This window comes from Rhopalosiphum maidis, chromosome 3, assembly GCF_003676215.2.
Source record: "Rhopalosiphum maidis isolate BTI-1 chromosome 3, ASM367621v3, whole genome shotgun sequence".
NCBI classification, from domain to species: Eukaryota; Metazoa; Arthropoda; class Insecta; order Hemiptera; family Aphididae; genus Rhopalosiphum; species Rhopalosiphum maidis.
Genome location: NC_040879.1, coordinates 10,505,792 through 10,519,571, shown reverse-complemented (window position 1 = coordinate 10,519,571; position 13,780 = coordinate 10,505,792). Strand labels below are relative to the sequence as shown.

The 13,780-nt window shown below is 25.4% G+C and overlaps 1 protein-coding gene across 1 annotated transcript; it reads right to left on the bottom strand.

Annotated features, from left to right (window-relative positions):
* Window positions 1-4,306: 4,306 nt before the first annotated feature.
* Window positions 4,307-12,871, bottom strand: LOC113559664. The gene is made up of 8 exons (XM_026965417.1): window positions 12,858-12,871; window positions 10,595-10,800; window positions 9,572-9,934; window positions 9,291-9,479; window positions 7,966-8,043; window positions 6,470-6,720; window positions 5,752-5,941; window positions 4,307-4,416 (listed from the first exon to the last, which is right to left on the bottom strand). The coding sequence occupies exons 1-8, from the start codon at window positions 12,869-12,871 to the stop codon at window positions 4,307-4,309; spliced, it is 1,401 nt and encodes a 466-aa protein (XP_026821218.1).
* Window positions 12,872-13,780: the final 909 nt, after the last annotated feature.

Here is a 13,780-nt window from a genome sequence, read left to right as displayed (position 1 = left end):
ACACAATCAGTAGTGAAATTAAGACGAGCATATAGGCTACTAGTTGAAATGGACTTTGTACGAGTTGAAAAGATTATCGAGGGACATTCGTTTGAAGGATAATGAATGGTAATCAGCGCCTATATAATATAGAAAACGTCACATAACGATGTGAAATTCCCTAACGAAGGAGATAAGCTTATATATACACTATATAATAATGTGTGTGTGTTATTGATATTTTATTCACTTTAAATTGTTATTTTAGATTCTGAGCAGAACGATAAATGTATTGATTTCATGATGTGTGTTTATTTTGTGTAAGCATATCATTTTTTATAACCGTTCAAATTTAAATTTCTATGTAATTCGTGACAAAATATAGACAAATGTTTCGGATTTTTTAATTATTTATTTCATTATAATTATACGATGAATGATGATTATAGTACAGTCGAGTCGCGACAACTCGAAAAACTTGACAACTCAAGTTATTTTTTGTTCCCCTAGAAATATAAATTATGTATAAATATATAAATTCGAGTTAGATATCTCGAATAATACATATTTCAAAGCGAATTTTTATTTCCCTTGAGTAATTATTATTGATAATTTTAGTTACATAACTTTTTTTTATTTATTTTACGATTTTATACACAATACATACTAAACATTATAAATAAAAATAAAAAATTATGTTTTTATTAATACAGTAGAACTTCGATTATCCGAACGCCTATCAACCGGACATTTAATTAACCATACGAGAAAAAAGATTTGACGGCTTAAAAATTTCTTTAAAAATATGTTATTGTATTTATAGCTTATTCTTTTTCAGTTAAATATTATAGTACAATTATTTGTTTATTGTTACAAACTTTAAATTATAGTACATACATATTAATAATAAATACAAACATACAATATATTCATATTCATATAATTATACAATTATATAATTTGTAATATGTCATATACCAATCATCCGGATATTTGCTTATCCGGACCACCCTTGACATTAATTAGTCCGGATAATCGGAGTTTTACTGTATTGATATTTTAGCCTTGAGAAAAAAAGTATCATACAGCACAGAGTAAGATAATAGAATCCGTATTTGTCAGCCGTTGAAATACAATAATCGAAAAGTACCAAAAAATGTATTGTGATTATTTAATAATTGTATTAACTATCTATCAATTGGATTTGTATTTAAAGTTGTAAATTCATGCTTCAACGGGACACATTGTATTTTTTTTAAATAAAAAAAAATTATAAACATCACAATTGACAGGTTCGTTATGGAAAACATACTATTGTGTACCGCCGCGTGCCGAACAGTAACTGAAGTGGTGATTAAGACGTCACTCACATAAAATGAATAACACGAAAACCGCAATGACCAATGCCTATAGTCTATTTTATACGCATCAAATATAATATACAACTATGGCTGTATAATATTATTTCGTTTTCGTTATTACATTCATATTATAAAGTTTGTCAAGCAAATTTGATTTTTTTTTTATATCGAAAACCGTGCCGGGTGTTAGTCCCAAGAGCGGACGGAAGAGGATGGTGGCTGGCCTGCAGAGATGGCGGAAAAGTGCTCGTTCCCTTTTTTCACAATATAATATATCCGAGCCCGGTTTATATAACATCCTTTAGCCGTCGATATACGCACGTCATTCTCGGCACGTGTTTGAACTCCCGTGCACCCGCCTACCACTGTATGCTGTTGACAAGGATTCGTGAGGGAGTGGTGTGGTTGATGTGAGGGTAGATTTGGGTGATTCAGCGTTCGTTGTCAATCGCACCGGAAAACGTATTTAGCTATAAACCCTAAAGGAAAAAAAAATACATTTTTGTGAAAAAGACTTGTAAGATACTCCGGTATTTTGTAATAAATTACCAAAATTGAAAATAGCATTGTTGTTTGTTTGATTTTTGATAATGAATTCAAATGGGGCTATAAATATCATTGACATATTAATAATAATATAAATATTATTTTATTTTGTGTTAATATTTATGTTAATATAATATGTCTATGATAAATATAAATAATAATAATTTATATATTATTACGCGCGGATTAATATGTTGGCGGTAAATTCAAATGAGCCAATGAAGTGTACGTATTTACGTACGGCACTGGGGCTATAGAGTGCTTGTTAATACGTATACCGAAGATGGAGCCGTGTCGATTTGTAATATTTTAAAGATTCAAATTCAGAGAATTTTCGATTTGTTCGATCTGCAATAGTACAATATTCAGTAGGCATCTTAAAATTCTAATGAGAAATTTAACATCTACATAATATTATTCAATTATTGTATTTACTACCATCTACCTTGGACCTTGCAGGTACACAGGATAAATCTCAGTAACCAGTGGCTAGTAACTAATAAAAAATGTATCAGAAATAACTAATATGCTATATGTAGTCAAGTTTATTACACAATTCAATAATTTGATTTATTAATAATTGGTGTTTTATGTATTTTTATTGTGTTAATATAATAGTAAAGTAGATGATTACTTTTTTTTCACAAGTACTTATAAACTGCAAAGACAATTTGCATGTATTGTATTTTTAAGTTGTTTTTTTCATTAAGATATATTTAGTACTTACAAATAAATGTTACATCGAAATTCAATACATTTTTAATAAAAATAATAATTTAGTATCTTATAAGTAAAAAAGGTACTTATAGGTATTTCAAAAAATACTATAAATAAAAGACTATAAAGCTTTCTCTCGATATACGGTCTACAGTAATCATAATTATAGTATGGGTACCTAACCTAATATATGGTTTACCTATAGTTTATTTATAAAAAAAATTGTTTGAACAATTTTGTTTAAATAGAATTTATTTTATTAAAATAATTTTAATAATAATATAAAAATAGGAAAAAATAAATAAATTATAAGTAACAATAATAAAATAAGCTGTTAAGGATTATCCACAAAACATAATTATAACATGAATATAATTTTTCAGACAATCAATTTAACGGAACCATGATTGCACTTTCCAACACGAGGGTATAGATAACTACTGTTATATAAAGGTCAACGAGTAGTGGTAAAGTCGTTTGGAAGTTCGAAGATGTGTATATTGCACAGGGTAAGTAATAGGTAGTAGATACTTACTTATACCATTGATTGTAGAATATTTTATAAAATAAATGCTTATATCTAAACGCATTAGACATTATCATTATTTTTATCAACAACAATCGACGATACACAAAAATAAGACTTGCGTAATGAGGCCCTCGTGAGGGATGCAAATTCTTAATAGTTAATTTCAAATAATAATAGGAACCTTAATTTGTAAGTATATACATCCCAGTAAATATTTGACCGACGTCATACATACTCGATGCGGTTATTATTTAAAGGGCAATATATAGGTAATTCATAATCTCGTCTTAACCGACCGAGATCTACGTGTCACTGTGTTAGTTGTAAATGATTAATAGTGTAAGCGAAATTCAATACGAATACCGGCTAGAGCCGCCGACGGATACCACTCTCGTACGCGCATACACATGGCAATATCTCGATAATCATAAAAATTCACTATACGAATTTTACCAAAACTTACTTACTGATTTGACAAAATTAAAGTTAGTTAACGTTGTCTGATCTTGATTCTGAAAAAATATTCGAATTCAGCAGAAAAATCTCTGTAGATCGTGCAAAACACTTTTAATTTTTAATTTTAATTATAATTTGAAAAAAAATCATATTTTCAAGTCTTTATTAACACTTCATTATAATATAAAATTTAATTATTACAAATATTCCGTACGATTTATACATAATTTTCTGCTGAGTTAAAATTTTTTTTCAGAATTTAAATCGGACATCTTAAACTAACATTAATTTTGTCAAAACTTAAGGTCTTTTGAGCTAAATTGACGGTAGTAGTAAGGCCCCTGGTGTGTTTACAAACACTGCGCCTTACATTATAAATGTATGCACATAATACGCATAATAGCTGCGTTTATTAAATTTTCATTCATTAGCGACCGTTTTAAGGAGTTCAATAGTAATTTTTATAGGCGTACAAGTCTTGTAAATGTATCTGCCAGAAAAAACGTTTATTATACCACTTTGTAGTAATAATTACATATTATAAAAAAAAGATGGGTTTGATACATTATTCGTACTTGAAATATTAGTTCAAATTATAATTCTATAAAATATTGTCTTAAATCTAAACAAATAAACCACCACCATTATTATTTAGTTATAACATTTGACTTATTTGATATATTTTTATATAAATTCATTATAAATAAATGCATTGCATTCAATTTTTGCTATGTTCAACTTCATTGTTTTCTTTGGCGTGTTTTAACCAGCTACGAATTGGTACTTTAATCTGATCTTCGTTACATTTGAATTTTTGCATTAAGACGTCTAAAGAAACAAATACAATTTTAATTATGTATGAACTTAATACAATAGTCACGAAGTACATTTAAATATTTTCTATACAAAATTCAAAATAAAAGTGGTTTATAACTTTATAAGTTCCTTATTTTAACACATAAGTTGTATACATGTAATATAATAAAATTATAAAACCTTAATTTTACCGTATGATAGGGAAAAAATGAAGAGTTATTTATTTATTTAAAAAAATAGTATTTTAGTTATTTTTAGTAATTATATTAATGTTGATGTATAGAACTAATTCAAATCCACTAGATCCCGGTTTTATTTAATATTACCTATAACTTGGGAGATGGTATTTTGCGCCAAATCTAAAAATTAATTTCAGAATTTGCGCCACGACAGAAAACGAAAACGAAATAGAATATGTAATCTGCGCCACACTTTTAACTTCAATTGTTGGAATTTAAGTATACTAATATACATTTATTTATAACTATTATATGGTTGAATATTATACATTGGAATTATACTTATTTAATACTTTTTTTTAATTACTTTTAAGAATTTTCTAGAATTATATAACTATTAAAATTAACTTGATTGATCAATGATTAAAAATACAATAATGTTAATTTGTAAAAAAAAAATTGTTTAATTATTTAAAAGTGTCGCAAATTACAATTCTTGAAGGCACAAAATGGTGCAGATTATACGAGTATAATGTGATTTTATTTAGTTTAAAACCTTAAGGAGCCTCGCTACTGCCGTCAGTTTGAACTCAATAGACGTAAAGTTTTGACAAAATTAAAGTTAGTTTAAGATGTCCAATTTTGATTCTGAGAAAGATCCTAAACTCTGCAGAAAATTTTCTATGGATCGTGCGGAATACTTTGTAAAAATTAAATCTTATACTCTAATGAAGAGGTTATAAAAACTTTAAATTATGAACTTTTTCAAATCATAATATTAAATTTAAAATTAAAATTAAAACTGGAATATTTTATACGATCTACAGACATTTTTCTGCCGAATTAGAATATTTTTTCAGAATCCAGATCAGACAACGTTAACTAACTTTAATTTTGTCAAACCAATATTTATTAGTTATTTTGTTATTTTGTAATTTATAATTAAATTTAAAATCTATCTTAAGTGATATTGTTTGACGGCGGTATATTATGCTCATTAGAAAATAACGATTAGAAACACAGACCAAAACATTAATATGACGTAATAATATGTATATTGTATACCTAAGTGTAAACGGCTTATATTACAAAAATATGCCATTATTTATTATATTATGATAAATATAGTGACTATAGTACAAAATGTAACATAAAAAATGGTATTTACCTATAACAAGTTTGTATATTATTTTGTTTTGAAATTTGATTTTATACATGGTATCCAGCGTTAGAGGACGTTTAATGTTCGAACCTGACAGCATTATTTTGGCTGCTACGTTATTTGTAAACAATTTTGTCAAGATATTTATTGTCATAGATTTTAAATCAGCACCAGAATATGATAAAAGTTTGGTTTTCTGAAACAATATTAAAGTATAGTGAATACAAGATAATATAAATACGTGTTTGTGAATTAATTGTTTCTAAAATCTTAAAAATTAATTTATACTTTATAACTTTTGGTACACATTTAATTGTTAACAATTCTTTTATTAAATCGTAATATTGTATTATACGTAAAAATCACACTGTGTACAGTTCAGGTTAAATTGTGATAAATTTTTACTAATAAGTATTGAAATACTCCTCATAATAAACGTAGTAACATAATAAGAGTTGTTAAAAATAAAATATTATATAGTATACCCAAGTTTAACTTACCCAAATGAAATATCTCATTATAGTATTTATATTGTTATTAATGTTATTATTATCAATAAATAATTATATTATTTTTAAATTAATAAAGCGGTTAAATTATCAAATTATATTGTAAGTTTTCCATGGATATGCCTGTAGCAAGGATAAACATCTATACCTACCATTCAATAGTATCTATAAACAATATATTATTAAATATACATATATTATATAGTTTTGCTTACTAAAAGCTTATAATATTGTTTTTGAATCAATAATTTTTCCAATTCAAGTATATCGTCAAATGTTTTTAAAGGAAAGTTCGAATTAAAGTGGTCTTCAAATTCTTCCGTCACCTTGTTTACATATTTTTCTGCTAATGTTTTTCGAGTTTCTTCTTCTATTAAGCTGATAATTTTTTCTTGATTATCCAATGATTTTGTAATTCTTAAATTAATACCCATTATGATTTGTTCAAAATAGACTATTTTTTTATCTGTAACGAATAATAGAAATTAAATGTATTTTTGTTATCACATATAGAAATATTACGTGATTAGTACTATAATATAGAAATAATGTAACTACTCGTATATTAATAAACAATATGTTAATATGTTATTTGACTAAAATCACTAATAAGTAAATTTTAACCTAAAATAAACGATATAATTTAATGAAAATATTAATTTATTTTAACAAGTTTATAATTGCATCCAATATATTTTTAATTAGTTTTCTATTCTAAGCGTAGTGTATTGGTTTTAAAATTGTGCGTTAAACTTTTATAGCGGGTTAAATGGATTTTTTTTCAACAATGTAGGCAATTTTTGGTAGAAATTTGGATTTAGTTTGTACTGTTTGTAGGTACATATAACTATTATTTTAGTTTATGATGGTTTTTGTGGTAACTATATAAAGCAGTAAAGTATTTAATGTAGTATATTTTTTTAAATAGGTAAACGTTTTGCTGTACAGTAAGCGTGACTGCGTGAGTATACCTCATCATTATGTAAGCCATTGACCACTGTAATACATCTGTTAAATAAATTTAAATTTAATGAGAAGTCATTGTATACGAAAAAAAAATTGAGAGAAGACGTTCTGTTAGGCCTATATGCGTATTACTAAATATATTTCACGATATGTATTTTGATATTGTTTTTATAATAATTTTGGTAGATACATATTGAGTTGATTTAATGTATTTTTTATTATTATTAATGTTGCATAATATATCATAATATTTATTTCAATTAATATTTTTATTTTTTTCTACCGATTATTTTAAAAAGTACTAAGAATTTTCAATTTTCACCTCTAAAAAGTATCAACTATAGAACAAATTTTCTAAAATAAATCTCCATCGAAGTTGATGATCAGAGCATTAACTACTTTCTTCCTTTTTTATTTATCTTTATTATTATTTATAATAAACCTATGCAAAGCATTTAAAATAAAAGTTAAACAGATTAGGAACGTAATTTCAGGTATTTATCACACAACTATTCGCGAGGTGTAAGAACTTGGTAGGTTTATTTAGTATTTCGACTGGCTATTATGCTTACTAAACTAAATTCACCTGTAATCGTTTTAATTTCTTTAAATTGTTTTTCTTTGATAGGCTAGTGGATATTATAGACACAAAAAATAATTAAAAACCTAAAATTAGAGGACTTGTATAGATTTAAAAAATTATTTTACAAGATACTTTTTATAAATATTTAATTATGGTACTTACAAAGAATATTGGTTTGATCTAACACATCTATTGATGGTACTGACATACTCAGCTGTGGTATCAAATTATTCTTTATGTCTAGTTAACAGATAATAATAATGTAATATTTACAAAATAAAACAAAATATTCATCATACTATTACTAGGTACTAATTGACTATTCATTTAATAGAAATATAAAATACGTATACCAGTGATTGGCGTATTTACATGATAGGCTTGTGAATTTTGCCTTTATCACGTAAATGACAATGGTAAAATTTAGAGCTTCCTATTTTACCTGCACATGCTTTCGCGCATTCACGTGAAATTAACAATTGCATTTATAAAACTATATACCTACTTTAAAGGTCTCTGAACCCGTATTTTAATTTTTAATTATATATTTTTTTTAAGTTCATAATACCGTTCAGTTTTAATTTAATAATTAAATAAATTATAAATAAACATAATTCATATTAAATTTATTATGAATGATTACATTTTTAGCATAAACAAAAATCCTCGAATACATGAATACCTGAATATATTTATAATATATATTAATATAAATATTTTATTTTATTTTTTTATTTTTATTTATTGTTTATAAATAAATAAAATGATACTTAAACACGTGAACATGGATAATAAATTCGCATGTTTTGTCTTTTGTACGTATTCGTAAATTCAAATGTTTCACTATTACGTGTACACTGACTCTATGTTCACGTACGAATTAATTCACGTTTTTAATCGAAACCTGTTGTAAAAACTAAAAAATGAATCATTGAAAAAAAATATAGAAACATAAAATAAAAATCTATAGTAGGTAATTTACTTAAACAAATTCATAATTCATTGCATATTAGTTTAGATATTTTTTTAATGTGTACAAAAAATTAATGGTTGATAATTATTGAGTTTATGGATTCTCATCTTTGGTTAGGTCATTGGTTCCCAAAATATTTATTAATAATTATTTGTTGTTTATTAAGTAGGTACTGTTTGAGAATTGAAAACTAAAAACAATTATAGAATATTTTGTTTATGTCACTAAAAACACTAATAGCTAATAGAAACGTACCCATACATCCGTATAACCGCGTATCGTAGTAAATTACAAAAAGAGTAAATGCCACCTATATCTCATCTCAAATACAGCCATTTCATTAATTGTTGAAGTTAACACAAATAAGTTAACTCGAACAACAGTTTTCATATATTCTTAAAAAATTTCTAAGCAGTTGAATTCAGTAAAAAATATCTTAGGTATAATGTATTTATGTTGTGTGTTAATTAACTTTGTACATTTATACCTATACAATGATGAGAAACAAAATTACTTGGAAACGTGGTGTTTTGAGTGAAAGTAGCTGGTTTATTCTCTTTGATGGTGCCACCCGAAAGGTTTTTGGTACTGGCAGTGCTTTTCAGCGGAAAATTAAATGGTTTACATTTCGTTGACCCATAGGAAGGAGTATTACAAGTTGAAAGCTTGGAAACTGGAACGTCACTATCTTTTTTAGGACAATCTAAAATATATACATATCATAATCTATATACTTGTGATATCGAATAAACATATATTTATACACTAATATTAACTATAGTAATTAATAATTACAGTTAATGGTTGTAGTTGAACTTTGAGTGAAAGTAGTTGGTACATTTTTGTTTAAGTTACCAGCCGAAAATTCTTCAATACCTACGATAGTAGTAACACTATCATTAGATTTGAATGGATCGGTGGTCGGTTTTTGATTCATGAAACATGGTATAGGCGTAAGAAATTTCAAAAGCCTGGAGACTGGCGCACTGTTATTCTTTTTGTTTTCGAATATTTGTGAATTTAATTTTTCTGGTGGAACCGGTGTAGGGTAGTATTTATTGACATATTCATTACATGATTTCTTAAAATCAGCTTCACCAATGGAATTATTATAATATTTTATCAGTGCTAATTTACTCATTGCTTTTCCAAACATATCTGTAAAATGCAAATAAAAAGACTATACCATTAAGTCATACTTACTTATAATATTTAATATTTGACATTATTTTCTAAATGTGTTTAAAAATATTTTATCAAATACCTACTGTTTACTCATAATAACAATAATATCTGAACACGAAAAAATTATTTTATTAATTATAATATAGGTATTATATAAAATAATTAAATTTAAAGGTTATCAACTTATATCTTACACAATGTATCCTAAACATATTTACTTGCTATATTGTACAGGTTACTTTCCTATACGTATTATTGTACTATTTACACGCATAGGCGCAAATGGATGGACATCCAGTATAGACCTGGTTTACAGCCCCCTTCCCAAATTTCAAACACTATTTGCGTTTATGCTTACACGACTGTTTAAATATTTAATGGAAAAAATAATAATAATCATGTTTCAATATATTTACATTAAGTATTTATATATTATATACTTAAATATTTTCCATTTTTTTTTTTTGGAGTAAGTAATATTTATATAGGTACATATTATAAATCATAATAGTTGCGACTTTTTTAGTTAAAAATAGTTATTTAAAATCATATATGTTGTTCAAAAACATTTATGTGCTAAATAAAAGATTTTATTTAATCGAAATTAATTAATTTAGAAATAAAAATATTTACCTTCAGAATCATATATTTTGGTTGTATAGTGAGGTAACCAATTATATTTATCATTATGATATCCTGGTCGAACCATAGTATTTAATAACTTGAAGTAATCGTTTCTGTTTTTAACTCCCACGGGATAAAAGTAAGTGTTATCATCAATTATCCAATTTTTATTAACTATTTCTAAATCGTCACGAAATTGTAAGATAACAAAGTTTCTGAAAAATTAAAATCTTATATTATACGATATTAAATATATAAAATAGATAAATGTTATCTTATACATTGATTAAAAATAATAAATATTAATATTAAATTCAACTATTATTAATTCTTACAATATAATAATATTATTATTATATATTAATATCATTTTTCTTCTTAAACACTTACTTAATATCAGTAGCGTACACAAGATTTTAGTTCGAGTAGGGTGTTCACTATAGGTTAATCAGAGACATGTGGGGAGCTTCCCCCCTCCCGAACTATAGCTGAACTATTAAATAATAAGTATCACCAACATTTCATAACACAAAATAATTCTTTCAAAATAAATTCAAAGTTTGAACTATAATTTATTATCAATATCTAATCAAATATTTGAATAATGATAATTGATAATATTAATATTATGGCGCAGTGTCGCGCTGATAACATAAAAATAAAAACATTATTAATAGGTTTATCGTTTAGATCATATACTAGTATATGATCTAAGGTTTATCGTATATGGTATAAACCCCCGCCCCGGTTGTAGGCCTAGACCTTCTGTCAATTATATTTACAACCGTGGTGTACTGGTGTAAACATTGCCAAGTGTCACAAATGGCAGACGTACTTCAGTGATAATTTGGAGTTAGCAAGTTGATTGTTCAAAAACCATAGTTCATAGGCAATAGACATATTATTTAATAAATAAAAAATTTTAAGAGGAGGAAGACATTTCGGGGGGGGGGGGCTGTTATAACCCTAGTACCCCTGCGTACGCCACTGCATAATACATAATTTAGTTTAATGAATAATATAATGTAAAAATATTAATAAAATAACAATAAAATGAGTAAATGGTCGAGGTTAAATTATCTAGTACAATATCTGGAATTATGGAGAAAAAGATAAGTTTTTGCGTTTATCGTGATAAACAAGTAGTTTTAAATGTTTTATTATTGTTAAATCCCGTTAACGTAAGCATATTTTAAGAAAATTAGACTTTGGATTAAAACAACAACATTTTATAAAGATAAAAAGTACTCTATTCAACCATAAAAGTGTTTAGTGTACACAATAAACAATTTACTAAAAAAACGCATTTAAATTATATTTATTATAGCTTAAAAATTGGAAAAAATATTTTAAATTATACTATAGTAATGTATTTTTTTTTGTTTATTATACGTTGTTTAGTTTTTTTATGCTTCTGTTTTCTTAATCATTCATTCTAAAATAATAATTTAAAAAAAATACCTATGTATGTACGTATGGTGTAATAAAAATAATAATCCATAATAGGTATATAACGGTGATAATTTTTGGGGAAAAGCCTAGCTATGATGAAATATATGAATATATGATACTATATATAATTTATTATTCGTACCGTCAGCAGTTTACCGAAAGTTTCTTGTGAATTACAACAATTTTTGTTAATTTTATGAAGAAATTGTGAAAAATGCTCTAAAAACCAAGAAAATACACTAAAAACGTCAAAAAATGTCAGTATTGCCCAACACATTTTATACTTACGGATCAACGTTTCAAAATATCAGAAAAAAGATGCCTTTGCATCAAAATCCCAGCCCTAGTAATCATTATTTTAGTTTAGTAGTAGGTAGGTATTAGGTAATACATTTTTTTCACGTGTAAAAAAATGACAAATGTATGTGTAATATTATACATTAATTATACTCTATGTGTTATAACTTATAATAGTACCTACAATATAATAGTGGCACTTATTGTGCAAATAAGGAGTGGTGGTGTCAGAAAGGATAACGAAAATAAAGATCACGCGTTGATATTTCATTTTTTTTTTAACTGATTATTTTCATTGGGTTCCATCATTGAATGGCATCCCCCTTCATACCATTAATTTAAAATATGTACATAATATTATCATCATAATTTCGTATTATATTATTATAAGCATAGATTGTTAATTTTATATATATAAAAAAAATGATTTTAAATTCGATTCAGATAATCAAATATCGGAACATCTACCTATATATATTATAATATTAAACAGTATAAAATAAAATATTATTAATTCTCTTACCTCAAATTCTCCATTTCCATGGAAAGTTTAAGACGTCAACTGTCGATAACGGACAATCTAATACTACCTATTAAAGCAAATGGACACGATCGTTATAATATTTATTGTTTTTGGTTTATGAATATATACATAATATCCTACTCGTACATTGATATATCGCGGTTCATCTGCCTTTCAGAAAAAAAATTATTCGACTAAAATAAATGCAATGTAAAACATATCTCTCTAAAATAAACTGCATACATTATTGTTATAATAAATATTACAAAACTAGACAGATTAATCTGAATCACTAGCATGATCGATATTCTATTTATTATTTACATAACAACAATTATCATATTACATGACAATTGTTAAATTATGAATATAAAGTTCTCAGGTGAGTTTTAAATCATACAAAGAGAGAAATATTTTTAAAAGTCAACATAGTAATTTTTGTTAACCTAAATTGTATTATACATTATTTGTATTTATTTAGTCGAAGCCTCTAAATTTTCAATTAAAACGAATATTACCAGAAAATATGATCTTAATAAAAACGTAACTTTTTTGTGTATTTTTCTTATGCTACTTTTTTTTTAAACGGTTTTTCTTATTTCTCGTGATTGAATATTATTATTATTGAATCATTGTAATTAAAAACAGAACTTATTTGATTCGCATGTATAGTTTACCTATACATATAAATAACCATGAATATTAAATATATAATATATTTCTAAAGCCATTACAATATTAAGCATGTATCATGAATAATATTGGAGAAGTGATTAAAAATTTGAATGTACTCAAAAAAATGTACATTCTATTATAATAAAAATGTATGTTAGCTTGACAAAATGTTTTTTTATATACCGTTAGGCAATTAAAAGTTTTTAGAAATGTAATCTTAATTAATTCAACCAATAAATATTTTAAAT

Bases quoted from the DNA above. Each gene is read 5' to 3' on its own strand.
- LOC113559664 (XM_026965417.1), bottom strand. The intron at 9,480-9,571 runs GTAATTATTAAT...TATATATTTTAG, and splicing joins TTCAACTACAACCATTAACT to ATTGTCCTAAAAAAGATAGT. The intron at 6,721-7,965 runs GTAAGTACCATA...TATTCGTTACAG, and splicing joins AGATCAAACCAATATTCTTT to ATAAAAAAATAGTCTATTTT.